The 18,784-nt window shown below is 40.2% G+C and overlaps 2 protein-coding genes across 3 annotated transcripts; both read right to left on the reverse strand.

Annotated features, from left to right (window-relative positions):
- Positions 1-401: 401 nt before the first annotated feature.
- Positions 402-3,060, reverse strand: manbal (mannosidase beta like). 2 transcript variants are annotated; one of them, XM_075462218.1, is made up of 3 exons: positions 2,871-3,060; positions 2,436-2,615; positions 402-826 (listed from the first exon to the last, which is right to left on the reverse strand). In XM_075462218.1, the coding sequence occupies exons 2-3, from the start codon at positions 2,583-2,585 to the stop codon at positions 716-718; spliced, it is 261 nt and encodes an 86-aa protein (XP_075318333.1). In that variant the 5' UTR covers positions 2,586-2,615; positions 2,871-3,060; the 3' UTR covers positions 402-715. The 2 variants fall into 2 exon arrangements, with proteins under 2 accessions (XP_075318333.1, XP_075318332.1); XM_075462217.1 differs by having other exon boundaries at positions 2,916-3,059.
- A 1,112-nt stretch (positions 3,061-4,172) lies between these two features.
- On the reverse strand, positions 4,173-16,934 carry nfatc2b (nuclear factor of activated T cells 2b). The gene is made up of 10 exons (XM_075461554.1): positions 16,567-16,934; positions 15,028-16,027; positions 14,762-14,933; positions 14,026-14,228; positions 13,151-13,323; positions 12,585-12,725; positions 11,230-11,285; positions 10,842-10,974; positions 7,504-8,124; positions 4,173-5,560 (listed from the first exon to the last, which is right to left on the reverse strand). The coding sequence occupies exons 1-10, from the start codon at positions 16,691-16,693 to the stop codon at positions 5,514-5,516; spliced, it is 2,673 nt and encodes an 890-aa protein (XP_075317669.1). The 5' UTR covers positions 16,694-16,934; the 3' UTR covers positions 4,173-5,513.
- Positions 16,935-18,784: the final 1,850 nt, after the last annotated feature.

Genomic DNA, 18,784 nt, shown 5'->3' on the forward strand with positions numbered 1-18,784 from the left:
TAAAACCCCGTTTTTTTTTCGGACTGTGCGGTTTGTTTTTCACGGTTATTAACACTGAGATGAGGCACGAACTGTAGGAAAAGCTAAAGCTAAACGTTTTCAAAACATTTTTTCAGTTTTCTCACCAAGTAAAAGAATGACTGATAATTAATTGTGGATAACAGGTGCCCTATTTATCATCCCATTTTGGAGTCCAGTGAATAATCTACAGTATCTCAACAGAAAAATGTGACAAACGTTACCTGTTATGCAGAAGGTTATCCTTGAGCCACAAAACTGGCTTTATGAGACAGTCGTGATGTATTCTGTGAGGATGAGGTTGGGACATGATATCATTCTGACTCATTTAAACAAACAGAACTCATCTAAGACAGTTAAGGTGAATGACAACACAATGCTTTTTTTTGTCTGTTTTAATACGAAGACCATTCAATGATATTCAGTTATAAAAGAAAAATGAGAGACAAACATACTCATAGTGGCATCAACGGTCCAGAAACACCAGGACAATTTGCTTTTTGGACAACCATGTTCAAGTTAAACAGAGCAGAGCTCTGGGTCATTTTGAAGTGTGTTAGATTTAGTGTTATAATATGACTAATATGACATCAGTGTTTTCGTGTATTAACAACCGAAATGTTTCCAATGACAAAACACACCCATTTGCGCAAAAAGGTTAACACACATACAGAGATAATGAGTCACGCAAAGCTATTTATCGCTTCTTTTTGCTCTCTTTCTTGGGTTTCTGTCGAACCTGAGGTGCTGGTCCTTTAGGTTTCTTCATCTGTTCAGCAGTTTTGCCATCAGTGGACTCCGTCTCCTCCTATGGAGCAAACACCACAAACATGAACACCCTTCAATTCAACAGAGAGAGACTCTGAGTTACTAAAATATAGTACAAGAAGACATGATGACTAACTATGATTAGCTTAATATTTACAAAGGATAATGCTTTTGCTAAATTAAAAATAATCAGTATTCGCTATGGTTTTGTCTCATGTAGAAACAAGTTTTGTCTCATACAATGTAACATGCATTTTGAGTGAGTAGTTTGTGGTAATTAATATACATTTTGGTCTTGTATTTTTTTCAGTTTGTGGTTTTCCTGATAGCCAGCGTTCTGTGCACTATTATTTCCAGTAAAAAGAAAGCTGAACGTAATTCAAGGAAGGAAGGAAGGCAAAGAAAACCGACAGCATGATAATGTAGAAGATGAAATGGCAACATACTGTGAAGAGTGATCAGTGAACCTGATAACGACACCTGAAAATAGAATAATTAGACTGGGGATATAATTGCTCTACTCTATAAATGATCTCTCCTGACGGTGTTAGTATTGGAGATTTTGAATCTTCACAGACTTTCATAACATATTCAGGACTGAGCTCACAGACAAACCAACTAAACTATGTCCCTGTTTATTTCATATACTTTGATAATAAATACATACGTCACAATGCAGAGTACTGTTGCATCTGTTCAACTCTTTTGTTCTTTGGTGTGAAAACTTTCAGCCTTAGTAACTGTACTTGGCTTTATAGTGTTAATGTACAGTATTAAAAACTGACATTTTTTCCCCATTCGTGACCCAAATACAGATAACTCTCCTTTAGAAGAACCGAGACAAAATAACTTTTCTGATAAAATTGGATAAAATAACTGTATTATCCCAAACGATTTTGTGAGAAAACTCTAATTGCGGCAAGATTAGTATAAGCAACAGTAAGGGGCCTTAGACAGCTAGAGCTATCGAAAGGGTGATGTGCCAGCTGATGTGCCTTTCTGGTGTGTTACTCCGAATAGAACGGGGGAGGAGATTAAACTCAAGCATCAGTTAAATCAATCCCCATGACTACACCCAAGCTGTTAGTTAACATGCGTCTGTGAATATAGCTGACCGAATTGTAAATGGCCTCATACATCTCAGGTTCTTATTCAGCATTGTATTTTTTTTTTTTTTATTATTTACAACAGGGGTCTTAAAGGTAAAGTTGAGTAACAGAAGACTGTGGAGTTAATCAGAAATGGTGTATGAATCAATTCTCCCCTTCTTATTTTTTGAAAATGTATTGTTCTGAGCCAGGTTTTTACTTACATGATAGAAAGATGTATACCGTGTTCTGTTTCTAAGTAAGCAACCAAAATAATGAAACAATAAATATTATATACAGGCAGCTATTTGCAAAACTTAACTTGAATCTTACCCTAAAATACGAGTTTTCAACTGATCAAGTCGGTCTCCCTAAAGTTGTGAATAAAAGACCACACTAACTAAATATATACATGGTCTGTCCAAAGGTGTTTATTATTAGTTTCTGACTGTGAAAAATCCCCCCCCCCCCCCCCCCCGGAACATTCATTGATATATTTCCTAGAACAATTGAGATGTTTTGGAGCATTCTGATCCTTTCTTTCCTGTGGTGTCCACTTACCTGTTCATAACCTTTGGATGTGGGGAAGATGACAGCCAGGATGCAGATAAGCTGGAAAATGGCGCCCAGAAACAACCCATAACGTAGAATGCTTTCTAGCAAGGTGGGCTCAGGGACTTCTGGAGTGGACAGGTCCAGTTCTGCAGACATGGTCCTGTTCTGTTTCCTTCAGTGGTCTTCCTGTGAATTAACAAGAGGAAGGGCATGCGAAAAAGATACTTAGGTGCATAATCACAGCTCCTTTGACTGAAACATTCCCTTCCTTCATTGTAATTTTAGACCCATTCACGTTGTTCACGGTTGACACATAATCTGTTGGAATAAATGATATATTCTGCTCTCATATAATCAAACAATGCCATACTCATTTAGGAGATATTTGTAATGCAGCTGCAGCCCCGTTACATCGTGGCAAATACCTTTGGCTAAACTAACCTATTAAAGCACGACAAGCATTTAAAGCACCGAAGAAGTGCTCACCCCCAGCAGCGAAAGTATTTCAACTCTTTTACGTCCTTTCAAAATTATTATCATAGACAAATTCAGAGCAAAAACAGAAATAATAACACTGACAAAAAAAGCTATGATGTCCGTGAAAGAGGGGGGAAAAAAAACATAAAACGGATTTCGGAAGTGACGACAAAAGTCTGTGATTTACTTCCGCTCTGGTAGACGATTGGTTTGAAAACGTCGCCCCCTGGCGTTCACGGTGACTTCTTTCTTTTATGTACAAAATTAAACGAACAACGAGAACAATTTTCACAACTACAGTGCAGTTGGTTACCTCCTGAAGCTAATTATTTTTCATTTATTCATTCTCTCATATAACTAAACTGTTGTTACTTTTCAGGTTGATGTTTATCATGCATAAAAAATCATTGACTTATTGAATATGATGGTCATTTAAACATTGTGTGCACAGTCATTACATATACGGTGTTCCCAAAGATTAAAGAACTTGTGTTGAACAAAAGTCGAGCAGTTTTCAGTCTATCAAAAATATAATTCAACCTCAAGTGTACATATTCAAAAAAAAGGAAAAGTGAGTTTTGATCTTCTCAGGTAAAAATATTTGAATGTGCATTGTCATCAAACAGCTACAAGTATGTAGAATTGTAAGAAAACTAAAGAGAAAATATCTTCCAAACTCACTTGTTTACTCTCAATTTTCAGAGTAAATGTAATAAATGTGAAACACAAAAATCACTGTTTTACTTTACTTTAACATTAAGTCACCAATAAGCCCCACTTATGAGCTATGAGCTCTTCATTAATGGACTTTGTCAGTTTATTTTTATTTGTTTAGAATAAGGCTTCAGTGAGGGATGTGTCAGACTCCAAAATGCAGTTCAAAAACTTGGTAATAGCCTATCAGCTTTGGTCATGCAATGGAGAACCTGGATGCATGAGATGGAGCACTGTCATCAAAAACTAACTGACTTTTTTCCTGTGTCAAAGGTTGAGAATGGCACATTTGGAAGTTGAATTTTAGTCCTTTTTCAGCTATTTCAAAAAAATCCATGGTACTTAATGAAAGCAGCCTTTCCTTTCTTTCTCATATATCTGTTGGAACTGTTTACGGTACGAAACGTTTGGTCACTCACCTCTCGATGTTATGTTATTTCAAAAAGGTTGCAGCATTTCAAATGCATTTACAAATTTCTTCCTTTTCTTCACCATTTTCTCTGAAACAATGAAGATGTTGAATAATTATTGACACACTGATTTTAGTTGTTAAGCACTTTATTCTATTTTTATTCTTTATACAAAAATAAATACAAAATGAGTGTGATTAAATCCAATCAGCTTTGAAGTTCAGAAGCTTTGAAAGATGCACAGACATAAAGGTACAATCTGAATAATAACTCTGACTTGCATAATAAATGTACACCCAGTGTAAAATATAATGCACTTTAGATCTGCAGCAGGTCACAGAATATATCGCACTTTAGGCTCTTCGTGGTAAAACCGCACCATAAACACATCAATTGCTTTTTCATATGCATGGATAATATTGATAAATTCCCAGTTCTGAATTGAAATTTGAATACTTTTGTTTCCATAAAGACATTTAGCTTCTTTCTGTTTAATGAATTAAGAAATATTTTTTCAACTATCACAGTCCTACAGTAAAATTTGGCTATGATATTATTTTTATTCAAAGAACATATCATGCACGTCTTATTTAGGTACACACAAAAGTGTACAACTGATACAAAGATCTTAATAAAAAAAACTGTGTGATTGGTTAACATGGATGTCCATCAACAACCATCAATAATGTATACATATATACACATAATGTATAAATATTTAAACACCACGTGGAGTCCAAATGTTGCTGAAAGTGACACCAAGCCTCTCTCTACTTATGTTGACATATTGAATTATGAGGACAGTTTGTCCACGTGAGAAACATGAATGAAGGATTTATTCTTTGTACTGATAATAAAAATTTCACACCGTATCGATGCCACTTTTCTCAAGTAAGTTCAACATGTCCACCGTGTCCTAATTGAGCTTACCACTTAAAGAAAGCAAATAAAACATATGATTGTATTTTCAGTGCATTCATTTATTACTATTTTCAAAACCATGTAGAAAAGAATTAACAGAATTACCCAGTTTATCCTCAACCTATTCAATATGCACTTGTGTTAATAATGGTGTCTGAAATACGGATCTTCATTTAAAAAACTAGGGCAGTTCTAATATGTTATTTGAATAAAAGTTTTAATATAAGTGTGCTATGAACATTTGGCTTAATCTTCAGTCCATTCCTACATTTAACATCCTCGTCACACAGACTTATATAAATGGAATTTATTTAATATAAAATATTTTCTTCATGCTCACAGAGAACAATTGTACAATTATGAACAGAGAGAAGTCAAAATTGTTAAAATAAAGACACAATAGATACACTAAAAGCTAAAATCAGAGTGCTGACCCACCGCCCTTCCAGTACAAGCCTATCATGGATAAAATGATATCATTCCTCTAAGTCAGACATAATTTTACATTCAGTGCTTGAACTTTAAATGTACTGGTCTTCAGAGCTGTGGCAGTGCTGCAGGTTCAGCCATCATTGTGTCCTTTCATGTCTCTTCTTATGATGTCATTCACTAGAAAACATTGACAAGACGGAAGAGCAACTGTAATGTTTACAACAAAATCCAACAAGGCAAAAGGAGATTTAAAGGAATTTATCTTCTATAAATTATGTGACAGCCTCTCTGTGCAGATGTATTTAATCATGCTGATGACACATAAATAAAACTGAATTTTAATATAAAAATAGATAAAAGGAAGGGTAGACGACTTAAATTGTTGGGTGATGACGCTTTATTACAACACTACCAATAGGAGTCACCAAAGTCTAAACATTTTTGGGCATGTTGTGTTTTCATTTCAGGAAGAAATGACAGGAAATGAAAGCAGATGGGGGGCAATAAGAGGTCCTTCACCAGACTTGAACCAGCAATGTTGAGGTTTGTGGTTGGTCCCATTCATACCTCAGTCACCAAAGCCCTATGATGAAATAACGTAATAATAAACATAAATCAGTCCAGCGATGACTGTCAATCTCTGCATGGACAAAGAACTGAAGTTACATTCATGTCCACTGGACGCCTCGAGTATACTGATCAGAGATTTATTTGTGCTGGTTTCTGGACTATCAAAGGATTTTTAGGTTCCAGTGTTTACGACAAAAGGAATAAAAAACTAATTAATAGACAAATGTGAATAGAAAAAATAAAATAAATGCAGTAGTATGTTTAGATTTGCTTGTATATGAAGCTCATCGGTAGTTCCCCAAACTTTCCCTGTTGCCCCTGTTTGTATGGGAGACCTGAACAAACGAATTAATGCTTTTCAACCACAGGTGAATCTGCATATATTTGCATGTTTGGTTTACTTCCTGTTTCTGCCCTCCAGCACAAAAGGTGTAAACAGAAACTTTCTCCTACGGCGATATGATGAATCATTCGGTCTCTCATTTCGTGGTAGTGTTACTTCTTTCTCATCCAAAGAGTTCGACAACCTGTATTTGACTTACTTTATATGAAACTGGGTGTTCTCATTAAGCTTTAAAAAAGTGTGTGTGCATGTGTGTGTGAGAGAGAGTGAGAGTGAAACAGACAGGAAAGAGGATAGAAAGGCCTCAGAAAACCATGAGAAAGGATTTACAAGTCTACAGTTGCAGTGTGCTTGTATGCACTGCAGACTGGACCACAAACACCCAACCCCCAGACTTCAGAGTTTCACCTCAGAGTTTCACCTCAGAGTTACACGTTGAGTGCGCTTTGTTCAGTCTTTATTTATTACTATTATTTTTTTTTATCACTAGCCTCTATGAATGCTTTAGTAATCTTGTGTTCAAGCAAGCTGGACGCGGGAACTTTGTGAACTTTATGTAGCCATTGACATAAAGACGAAAACATAAAAGTGATCCGTATGACAAATGAGTCTTTTAGCATAGTCAGGTGCCAGCTTTGTTCATGCTGCAGTAAATGAAATATGAGGCTTTCTGACTGTCTGACCTGGACCAATCAAGTGAGTATCTGTAAAATTTTAGTTTTTAAAACAATAACTTGCGGAGGTCCCTGCTTTATCTGAAGAAATGCTTCAAACTGTTGGAACAGCATTCCAGAAAAACAGAAAAAAATAAAATAAAAACCTTTCAACACAAATTAGAAATATATATATCTAATGTGGCTGTTATGTAGTGTCTTATGATTGCTGATTTCATCAACTACTTTCAAACATTGTACTATTTTACAATGTTAAACGTGTCTTCCTTTGTCATGAATTCTTACCAATATCCACATTATATGGATGTAAATAGTACATTATGTATTATATTAACAATCATACAGTTCTATTTTACTAAACACTTTTCTGAAGTTTGTCAGATAAAAGTTTGACTGATTGATTGCTTTGACTGTAAAGGAGTGAGAGCTGTACACAGTTTATTAAGGAGGGATGCAGAAGGAAGGACAGACCCGAAGACTAAGATTCTTGTTAAAAGGACAGTTTCATGAATAAAAAGTTATATTATTCTCACCATCTTCCAGGTAGGCATAGCTCAGGTTCTCTTGCTTAATTGGGATTCTCTCTGGAGCCTGATCATCGTGGCATCCTCTGGCAGATCCAATCTGAGTCGAAGGCTGCCCGCTTGACTCCAGCCTACTTCCAGCCTTCCCTTGAATGTATCTCGAAGGTGGCGACTTTCCCAAAGGCAGTGATGATTGCACAAAACCCTGATGTCTTGACACCAAACAAGCCTCAAAGGAATCACCGAGCTGAGGATCTTCGACCAGTTTGGCCACAGGGGTTCTGGCACTAAAGCAGTGGGAGGGTGTGGAGGCAAGATGCGAGGGTGGGGCAGCGCTGCAGTTACCGTAACGCTGGTTTGCAGAGTGGTACATCACTGGGCTGTTCATCAGAGCGCCAGCTCGAGGCTGGTAGTAGACTGGCTCATCCAGACATTCTGGGGTTAACATGTGGCCTCGGGGGTCCACAGTGGTTAGATGGTACATTGTTGAAGAAACATTCAAGGCTTGAGGGTTGTTGTCATGCTCCAGGTGATGGTAGAGGTACTTCATAGACATGCCAGACAATGGTTGATTTTCTGAGTAGCTGAATGAATTCACCTGGTAGTCATCCAGTGGCTCTGCTTTAATGGCTGAAAAATAAAAACAAGGATTTTTGATATTTCCATCAAAGCGAAGACAACACAGCTATACTGTCTGATGATTGATCAGAGTATGCAAACGTGACTAAGAGACTACAGCTGTGGTGACACTTCAATGAGGCTGTATTTACCCACAGTGGCTTTTCAGCAAACTAACAAACAAGTGGCAAACTAAGGCTAAGTCAGTCCCCATAGACTCCAGTGTTAAATTGCCCAACTGTACATCAGAACCAAACATATGTACAGTCTGGTATGAAAACAACCTCACGTCATTCCGGTAAGGCGCATTTTTTTCTACCCTTTCCCATCTCCAACGTTTTCTTTCATCACCAGATTTGACCAATTTGTCCAACTTTTTAGCCAAACTTAAGAAAAGCAAATCAGGAAAGAAAAGTTACGTACACAGGTAAAGAGAAAGAGTTCCTCACAACATGGTGCTCCAGTCCCAGTATGCAAATGCATGACGCACCATGACGCCCTATGTAAGGATTCTTCTGTCATGACAACTTGTCTGGGGTGAATTATGAGTTAATGTCAACATTTACATCTATCTTGGTCATTTTTGCATAATATACAGTGCATCAACACATATACGTCTTGCACAAAGATAAGTTTCTCTTGATTTGTCAGTCTGAAAATGCCAATTTATGTAGACACTCTTTTATAAAATAGGTCCAACATTTTCCTCTGAGCCATTAAAAGAATGCCTCTGTGCTCAAATTGACTTCAAGTTTTGTGTAGCAAATGTGTGGGGATGAAATAACAGAAACTGAACTTTGAGGAAACATATCTAGAGGATATCCAGTTATCTCACTGAAGATTTGCAAGATTCTAGCATGGTCCTGATGCGCCATTCTCTTGTGATCGTGATCTTGCAAATCTCAACCTTTCAAGGAGGCGTTTTGTTCTTTCAGGCTACCCAATTTGCCTCAACCTGCCAGGGTAAATCCAGAAATAGATGGAAACTACTGATATTATTTGTTTGCTGGAATGCTTTATTGCAACGTGCCATCTTGGCGTTGGTACATGTGGATGTTGGGAGAATTAGTGAAAACAATAAGCCGCTTTCGGACAGACAGTTCTAAGAAAGTAGTTATCAGAACTACCCTCCTCGAATTTCGTTCTGATAACTATCCTTCCCCAGCGGAACTGTTTCAGTCTGCATTCGCACATGAGTCGGGACCTGATAGGGACTGATGCGCCGCGCGCAGCCGTCTGCTTCAGTGACGTGTTAGCCGTTAGCCGTTTAGCGCTACATTCAAACACAAAATAAAACGGTAAAAGTAAGGAGAGTAGAAAAAACACCACCAAGAAGCTAATATGGAGAGCGGGGAGGCCACTGTGTTTATGGTCTGCATGATGGTGATTTTAATCATGGACAATCACATCAGGCGTCTAATATCGAGGCTGGAAGAGCTCACAGAGAGAGTCAGGAGATACTTTTTTATTTCATGAAGGAAGAAAGGAGAGCAGAGAGCTGCAGACAAATGAGACCAGTGTAAGTTTAACTTATTAAACGTGTCTGTGTCATATGAGGAGACATTTCAGCCGTGATAGAATTATATGGGGCGTAGCTACCGACCACCACACACCTCCGTTAGATTAGTTCTATAGAACCATGAAAAGACCCGACCTCGGAGAAGGAGCTAAATAGTTATAGGAACTAAGGGAGAAAGCCCCGAGTTCCTGTATGTCCGAACACGGGAGAAAACGGCCCCGCGGATTAAAAGGTTATTAGAACTGCCAAAGGTTCCTACAGTCCGAAAGCGGCTATAGAGAGTGACAGATCTTTCCCATGAAAAGTGAACACTGTTTACTTCTTCTCAACAAGCAATCTATGTTCTATCGAATGTTTGCTGCTAACAGCAACTGACTGCTTAGGATTTGAACAGGTTTCTTAAAGCAAAATAAACTAACTATATACAACTTTATAACTAGTTAACAGTTAAGTTTGTGGTTAAATTTATGGCGTAAATTAGCCTGGCTGACGCATCCACGTCTCGATGAGATGGTGGTCTGGGAACTAGGTGTGCATTTTCTCGTATTTGAGGCGTGGTTTACGAATGCCTAGAGCCGTTTATTGGGCGCTACGAATGTCTATCAAATGGCATCTGGTTCTTCCCATGCTGCTTTGCGTGCGATTCATAGCCAATTGTATCACTTATACCAGATGACGTATGTAGAGCGACAGAAATTCGACGAGGAAGAAGAAGAAAAACAGGAAAATAAAAGTAAACTTGCGCTCTAAGCTACTTAAAACACTTTCTAAGGCTGCATCGAACGGTAACGTTGTATCTGCTGCCATGTTGGACTAACACTCTACAAGCTTCGGTGTCGCGCATAGACGTCGTCATCGTCTTGCTGCCCCCCCCCCCCCCCCCCCGTTCTGTGATTGGTTCCCTAACTCAGGCAAACATAAGGGCGGTGGTTTCCAGGCTGCCTTTGCAGTGTGAATGAAATCGCGCGCAAAGCAGCATGGGAATTCCCAGGCTAGGCGTAAATGAGTTTTTATTCCTTATCCAGTGTTGAATTTGTTATATCCCACCCACAAGCATCAGGTTTGTAAGAGCAGGATTTCCTCACATACCTGTATTTACCTGCAGACCTGAGGGTGGGAAATATTGACCTTTAAAAACCTTCCTGTTTCTCAAACATTCAGGTAAACCTGTTCCCCTGTTAATGTGACAGCTGAAATAACAGATACAGACCTATCACAGGTGTGTAGATGAAGTGCTGAGGTTGACTGCGTTTCTTCTTCCCGTTAATGACGTAGAAGTTGACTTTAGCCGGCTGGCAAATGGTGCGGTCTCGATATGGAGGGACCTCAACAAACAGCATATTCTAGTGACACACACACACACATTAAAAAAGGGAAGAAATTATTCAGCCAATCTCTCATGTCGGAACAGCTCAAAATTAATATCCAAATTAAAATCAGCAGCAAATCAGCAAAGTGGTCAAAGTTTCTGCGTTTTGTTGTGAGCACATAAGTGTGCAACTTATACGCGCACGCTTCAATCAAAACTATCTGTTTAGTGGACAATCAATACGTCTCCCAAATGGGATATAAACGAAAGAAAGTTGAATTTAACTTACAGCTTGGGTTTTGTCCCTATCCACAGAGGCATCCACCTCCCAGATTTGTTGACCATCTAAAAGCAGTGGAAAAAGTGTGAATGCATTCTGCAGAGGAAGTCTGAAACCATAGTTTGAAAATAAGGGAAAACAGATTTATCAGCTTTATCCTTAAGCAGAATCTGCCTATGAGCAGCCTGTTATGAATATGCATTGTCAGAAACACACTGTTGCTGTTTGCCTGCTAAGCTTTTGGCTTAAGAGGTACAAGCTGGTGAATTTTGTTCCCGTCTTGCACATCACGGTTAGCCATTTTCTTCCGTTTAAGCCGTTAAGCTAGTAATTGCTACTGACTGTGGCAGGTAACGAGGCTTCTAATTCTAAAAAGAATTGTGAAAAAAAATGTTGGACAAAAAGGAGACAGGTGGAATTATAAGCAATAACAAACAAGTCTTACAGTACGAGGGCACTTTTGTGCACAGACAGTGGAAAACTGTTTTAGTGCTACATTCCTACCTCAGTTTTTACCCTCTGCTTATGTGTACCACCCACGCAGTGATAAAAAAATGACAAAGCCTCTGCTCTTGGTCTTTATCAGTCTGTCAAACCACATCCTGTTGCACAAAACCCAACGCCAAGCAACAGGGAGGCTTTACGTGCACAACTGTACCCATCCTGCTCTCAAACCATGCAACCCAACAACTTTGTGTGGGCAGAAGGAGCAGCAGCCAGGTTAGACATTTCCATTTAGAAATAAATAAAATTTGACACCTCCAGCAAAACCGTATTAGTTTAAACTAGTGGTTTGTTTAGTCAAAGTTGAAAATGGGGGCTGGAGGAAGATGTGCGTCACTCATAGTTGATGTTTCCCAGGTGATATGCAAACAGTCTAAAAATACAGATACAATATGTGTAGGTGGACACGCTTCAGCAGGATATTGGCAAGCCACATATGATTATTAGTCTATTTTAATCGTAACAACAGGTTTGAATCCAAATAGTCTACTTACACATTCTTGGAAATATTATTCACTTCTTGAAGAGAATTTTTGGATTTTGAACCCACAAGGGGACACGATGCATGTCCACTGCTATGGCAGGGAAACATTTCGACGCTTGCATGTTGACTTTGTGTTTCAGCCCTGGAAGTTGCTGCTTAGTACCAAGTCACACCAAGTGATTTTAAATCAGCTTCATATGTAATTTAGAAGCATGAGAGGCATCAGTGTTGTTTTGCCGGTGGGTAAAAAAATCATGTTCAACAGAAATGTCAAACTGTTCTTTCAGGAGTGTATCATATATTATTACTGCTCATCTTTAAAGCCTCTGGAGTATCTGTGGATATAGACGTTTACCAAACAAAAAGAAAATCTCACCTTGTGTCTTCTCTGAGAATATCACCTTGGACTCAGATGTGAAATTCTGTCCTGTAAGGACCATTTGTTGACCACCAAGTACGGAGCATCGGTCCAGGTCCTGCCTTTCGACTGCAGGGATTTCCTGAGCTGAGCGTTGAGCTGAGAAAACATGAAGACACAGCCTCACGAGCAGCCACACAGAATAAAAAAATATGGAGTGGAGAACATTTTGATGGCAGCAAACGACTCCAGGGCAAGAGCCAACATACAGGAATCATGTCATTTTCTTTTCAGTGCTGTTTCTTGGTTTGCCTTGTCTGTCTCTATGCAAGATAAGAGAAAACCTACCAAGCTGCATTTCATGAGACTTAGTTATCGGAGAATACAATACAGCAGGCCTTGCTCTCCAGAAAACTGGCAGTTAAATCAGTTCCTCATTGATTTCTATTCATAGTTTGCAAAGTTGAACAATGGACACTGTAGCGACAAAATACTGTAAAGACAAAGTGACAACACTGCAGTACAGGATGTCATGGCTGCGTGGAAAGAGTTATCGCGCTCACTAGTAGTGAAACACATCTTACAGCATTCAATTGGATGAGAAGCCACTTGAAGAGACACGAGCTGGCCTCCAGGTTGAGGAATGTGGATGCGAAACACCAAACGCACACGCGTGTTTTTCCGCCCAATGTCCGTCTCGCCGTTCCTTAGTTCGATGTCTGCATTTCTGAGCTTCAAGATCCCGACACAGTCAATTCTGTGCAGCAAAAAAGAAGGCACATCAGATGAAAAGGGCTCTGAAATGATGATGTTATCAACAGGATATCAACATCTTGTTTTTCCTCAAAAGTTGCTGCAAAATCGTTCTCACATTTGTTCACACAAAATCCTTGTTTAACAACAGTTAACCAGCTTTCTTTTTTCACATGATCTTCATTCCTATTCCCATGGCCTTTTATAATTGAATATGTTTTTTTTATATATCTAATTCTATCTGTTTTTCTACAACAATTTGTCCACAGGGACAAGCCTTAATTCAATACATATTACTTTGACTTGCATTTGTTTAGAGACAAAATCACTTCTTTGCTTCTGTTTTTCTAATGACTCATCAAAAGTTTCTGTTGCTGCAAAAACACAAAATCTGATAGGTGTTTCTTGGAAAAACTCTCTGGCACACAGGAAGTGACGCATTTCATATTTCCGTCAGCACCAACAGCAACTTGTTGGGAGTACAAAAAGATGAAAAACCTCATGGCTTTCGTGGCTTAAAATCAGAAGAAAGCACCGCCCTGACAACTCAGGTTACAGTATCTCTGCATCTGTATCTCCGGGAGACACAAAAACAGCCCTGTGGTTGCTTCATAAGAATGAGGTCACAGACAAATGACTTATCTGTGATGAGTTCCAAACTATTGTGAAACTTTAACATTTATGAGTGTTTCTCTGTTTTACTCACACCACTCTCATGTGATTTTTTGGCTCCAGGGGGATCTCCAACACTTTAGTCCCGTTCATCATCCTCTCCATGCTGGGCGTGGTGACGGTCTTCCCGGTGATGCGGTGGACCTGATAGAAGGCGTGGGGTTTCAGCAGCCTCTCGTCCGCTGTCCCGATGAAGACCTGCAGCCCCAGGGCAGCTGAGCCTTGGTACCCACAGAGCTGGCGAAGGCCGCAAAAGGGATTACAAGCATGCATCTATGCTTCATTTTAACTGTTAAAGTTCCTGATAGCAAATTTACAACACACAATAAATCTCTTTTCTTTGCGATGATTTTCACAGATTATTATCATACTGGTAAAGCCAGATCACTGCTTTGCATAGTCTGTTTGTGCAATAGGACAGGGAAACCAATAGGGAGAGGTTATTACTCAACTCTTACTTTATTCAGTAAATAAAGCTGACCACGTGTCAGTATTTGAGCGTTAGTTTACTACATGTAATACTGAGTATTTATTTCAGCAGATTTGAACAACGCATGGCTTAATTATCATCAATGGGGGAGCAGTGCCATGGCGGTGATACAGCATGAGATTCTCTTCATTTGCATGGCTGTTAGCTTCACATGAACGCACCAACCAGGAAATACCACCCCACACTTACAATCTCATACTCCCTGTTTGTTTTTCTTTTTTTTTTAAGATGTGATGTTCGTTATCTTTCCTGCCTTGTATTAACACCAAACTCCACACACCTGAACCTCAGGATGCCCTCCATTAGGTGTTTTCACTGCTCCTCGGCTGCCCTCAGTCTCATAGTGAGCTCTGTGGTGGGATCTGGGCTGTTGCTGGATCCGTAGCTCGTACTGGCCGGACTGACTGGCCAGTGGCCACTCTAAGGAGGGAAGCGGAGCGACAGCGAGACCACTGGGGAGTGACAGAAACAGAAAGGAAATAAAATAGAAAAATGTAATATAAAACAGAAAAAATTCAAAATTCAAAGACGGGACAAACAAAGCACCTGAATGTGGGCCTTCCAGCTTGATGGACTGGTTGAGTGGGAGGCCACACAGCTGGGAGCATGTAGATGGTCTCAGATTTGACCTCAGCTCCAGCCCGGCCCACCCTCTCCTGGTCACCGGTCCAGTCGTACCCCTCTCTGTATGCACAGTCCTGTCTCAGAGCTTGCACATGCGGACCTCTCACCACAGCATGAACCCCTGCTTTCGGCAGACTGGAGCTGAGGCTGTTCAGCATCTCCTCCAGGCCTGGCGTTGAGCTTTGAGCTTGGGGCTGAAACTCAGCCTGAGCCGGGTACTGGTGAGCGTAGTATTGCCTCTGCTGCTCGTGCGGCGATGGGATCGGACTGGGGCTCCGGGAGCGCTGCTTGACAGGAGTGCCCCCCTGACAGGAGTGGGCCTGGTCAAAAGCACGCTTTCCCTGTGGTGAGGTGGAGCGGGAACGCTGGTGGGGAAGCGGTGAGGTGGAGCACTGGGGATGTGGCTGGAGAAAGGTCTCATCTGTGACACTGTTGCGAGGCGAGGCTCCAGGAGAGGAGTGGGCAGAGAAAGTGTGAATGCTCTGCAGGCCAGGACAGAGGTCCAAGGCAGGCAATGAGACGCCGTAGCTGCCTCCATTTGGAGGGGAGACGCAGGGTGAGGTCAGGGGGGAGTATCCCTCTGCTGGCCAGCCTGTGGAGGAGTTACTGCTGGCAGGGCTGACACACTCCCTGTAGGGGCCCAGAGCTTTGGAGCCAGGGCTTGGCTCCAGGTTCTGAGAGCTGAGAGAGTCACCCGACGGAGTGATCTCAATCCTGGGGCTGGGAGCAGGTATGTGGCTTGCCCTTGATGTCAGCCTGAGGGAGTCGAACACAGCCCCTGACAGGTGTTCTGTGTGAGAGCTGTGAGAGGAGGTCTCCTGGCTGGACACTGGCTGGGTGGAGTTGGAGATGTACTCAGCAGGATGGTCGACCACCAGCAGAGGAGGCTGACTGTCATTCTGAAGAAGAGCACCTGGATCATCTGTCAGTTACCAAAGAAAGGATTAATCTGAGCCAAGATATCCAGAGTACATCCTGGAAATAACTTACAGCTTCCTTTCAATCGTATACATGGACATTTTTTAAACATTCCTATCCACTTCTTTTCTTTGAGTGAAAAGTAAAAAAATTAGTGAAAGTCTTTCCACCCATTTCCAAACTCTGCTTGTTTAACGGTTATATATGTGATATAACAAATTCCTGCCCAATATGCACATCATAAATACCTTTTTACTATGTGAGCAAAGAAAAACTATCCTCCCTGAATGAATATCAAATTAGCAAAACATAGAAACAACTATTCTAAACTAAAACAGAGACAGAAGGTTTTCTTTCTTTATGTTATCATTTAATAACTAAAAACATTTTTTTTTACAGCTAAATTCTTAACTCAATGAGGGGACAAAAAAAAGTCTTCAGGTGCCTTTGATAAATAGATCAGATAGATAGAAAGGCTGTGTAAACTCTGATGGGCATATTAAACCAGGAAAACCTACTGTAGATTAATATTTTGATACAGACCTTGGACGCAACCTACGTGGAAATCTTCTCCAGGTTGATTGTACAGAAACAGGTCGGAAAAGTCCAACTCCTCCTGGCTTATGTCTTGCCCCAGGCCCTCGGTAAGCCCCAAACCACCAGAAGTCATCTCCAGCTTTGAATACGTCGATGTTCCCCCGACAGGTGTGTCTTTTCAAAAGCTTTCAAACTCGCAAGACTGAGGCCGATTAAATTGTGCGCATAGGCCGGAAAAGTGACAGAAATTGAAATAGTGTAATAGCTCTGTTAGATCTTTTTAAAATGACAGCAGCTGCTCAAATAAAGCATCAAACGGCGCGGCGACGAAAAAAAAACAGCGCTTCCTGTCAGCGCTGCTGATGGCAAGCGCGCCTGTGTGTGCGTGTGCGCGCCTGTGTGTGCATGTGCGCGCCTGTGTGTGCATGTGCCCGCCTGTGTGTGCATGTGGGCGCCTGTGTGTGCACGTGCGCGCCTGTGTGTGTATGGGTCTGCGCGCGCGCAAACAGTCTTCGTCTCTTCCTGTGCGTTCAGCTGGCTGATTGATGTATGATATAAAGGGAAATTTGTTATTAAATCAGATGAGACGGTTTGTTCTTTTGTTTTGTTTGATTGTTTATACATTTATACATATTTTTTAACTAGTTTATGACCATGTTGACTGTGAGTTGCAGCCACAGGGTGTTGAACTGGACAGACGCTTAATTACAACATAACTACGAAATGAACTCTTTCACCACTCTTTTTTTTTTTTTTTTTACCTGAACGTACCATCAAGTAAGTTGAAAACTATATAAAATGCTGACTGTGCACATTCAGTTGTGTCTTAAAGTAACTGTTCAAAAGTCACCAAAACACAACGACAAAAAAAACAAAAACTGTCGCGCTTCTGATAAATTAGTGATTAATACAGACTTTGTCCACTGAGGGGCAGTATTGCACAGCTGGTTGAAAACCACCCAATCTCAGCAACTTTTGATTTAAAAGGTCAGTTCACGCAAATGTGAAAAAAACCTTTCTTGGTTAAACTCAGCTGTATAGATGTTATAATGATGTTGCTTTTTCAGATATTTGTCACGATCATCTCTGCCATACATTCACAAATGTAAGTGAACATGTCAAGTGCATTTAACACGTTGAGTAAACTGTGTTGTGGACACTTTCACAGATGCTCATTGGATGATGAACAAAATTTGTGGCTTTTTTACTCAGTAGGTGGAGCATTGTTCTTGTAAACAAGCAACTGTGAGTACTATTCCTCATAAGAGCCTTTGGGAATTCAGTTTGTGCTCTTCCCAGAAGCAGGGGCAGCTTTCCCGTAAAGCAGTACTTGTTGTGGTATGTCACAATCTTCAGTGGGAACAGACTCTGTTGGGCTGTTTAGTTTTTTTTTTTTTTTCTGTTCTTGTTAGTAGGTCCTTCTCGTGACAAAACAACCAAACTAAATTGAAACCAGAAAGCACTGCTGTTTACACTGAAAGCACATTTGGATTTGATGACATTTTGCAAAATCACTGGATGAACTAAAACTTAACTATGATTCATTTAAGGATTTTGATAAACAACAATAATACAACAACTCTTCTTTTCCCAGAAATCTACACTAATGAAAACATGGTTATGGATGTTATATTCAATTGAATTTTCCTATTTTTCTCCCAAAATGTTTTACAGTTTACATGTAAAAGTTTAATGTCCACACAAAAAGGTGTCATTTTCTCCTGTAGAAGAGGTCATTCTGACCCTGACCTTTCTTTATAAATGACAAAATGACAAGGACAAGCACAATGACCTCTAATTGTTATACCAGCACATGTTTTTTTTTACATGATGTGGAACTAAGTTTTGTACTTGTTCTCAGGTACCGGTTATAAGCCGATTGAGAGGCATAATTTTGTTCTGCTTTATAACGCTGCGTGGAAGCTTAATGGAACCACTAAGTCCCATCCAGTACATACATTTCTCAAGGCAACATGTGATGAAACATGCACATCTGACTGCGCGCTGGGTGTTAATCTGTTTGCCACCCATGATGTCTCTGTCTTAACTCTGTGAACTCGGCTGGTCTTGTTTTCCTAGCAGTTGTAATTGTACTGAAAGGGTATCCTTTTGCAATTAATTTAAGGTCTTTTTAATAGTTTTTCTGAAAATCTGCAACCCAATCCAGACACTGACTCTAACACTCCTACAGATTTTAAAGCAAGGGCTGGTCTTTGTCTTATTC

Source organism: Odontesthes bonariensis, chromosome 3, assembly GCF_027942865.1.
Source record: "Odontesthes bonariensis isolate fOdoBon6 chromosome 3, fOdoBon6.hap1, whole genome shotgun sequence".
Taxonomy (NCBI): Eukaryota; Metazoa; Chordata; class Actinopteri; order Atheriniformes; family Atherinopsidae; genus Odontesthes; species Odontesthes bonariensis.

Bases quoted from the DNA above. Each gene is read 5' to 3' on its own strand.
- manbal (XM_075462218.1), bottom strand. From the start codon at position 2,585: ATGTCTGCAGAACTGGACCTGTCCACTCCAGAAGTCCCTGAGCCCACC. The intron at 827-2,435 runs GTAAGTGGACAC...TTTGCTCCATAG, and splicing joins CATCCAAAGGTTATGAACAG to GAGGAGACGGAGTCCACTGA.
- nfatc2b (XM_075461554.1), bottom strand. From the start codon at position 16,693: ATGACTTCTGGTGGTTTGGGGCTTACCGAGGGCCTGGGGCAAGACATA. The intron at 11,286-12,584 runs GTGAGATTTTCT...CACTGCTTTTAG, and splicing joins ATTCTCAGAGAAGACACAAG to ATGGTCAACAAATCTGGGAG. The intron at 8,125-10,841 runs GTCTGTATCTGT...TTTATTTTTCAG, and splicing joins CATCTACACACCTGTGATAG to CCATTAAAGCAGAGCCACTG.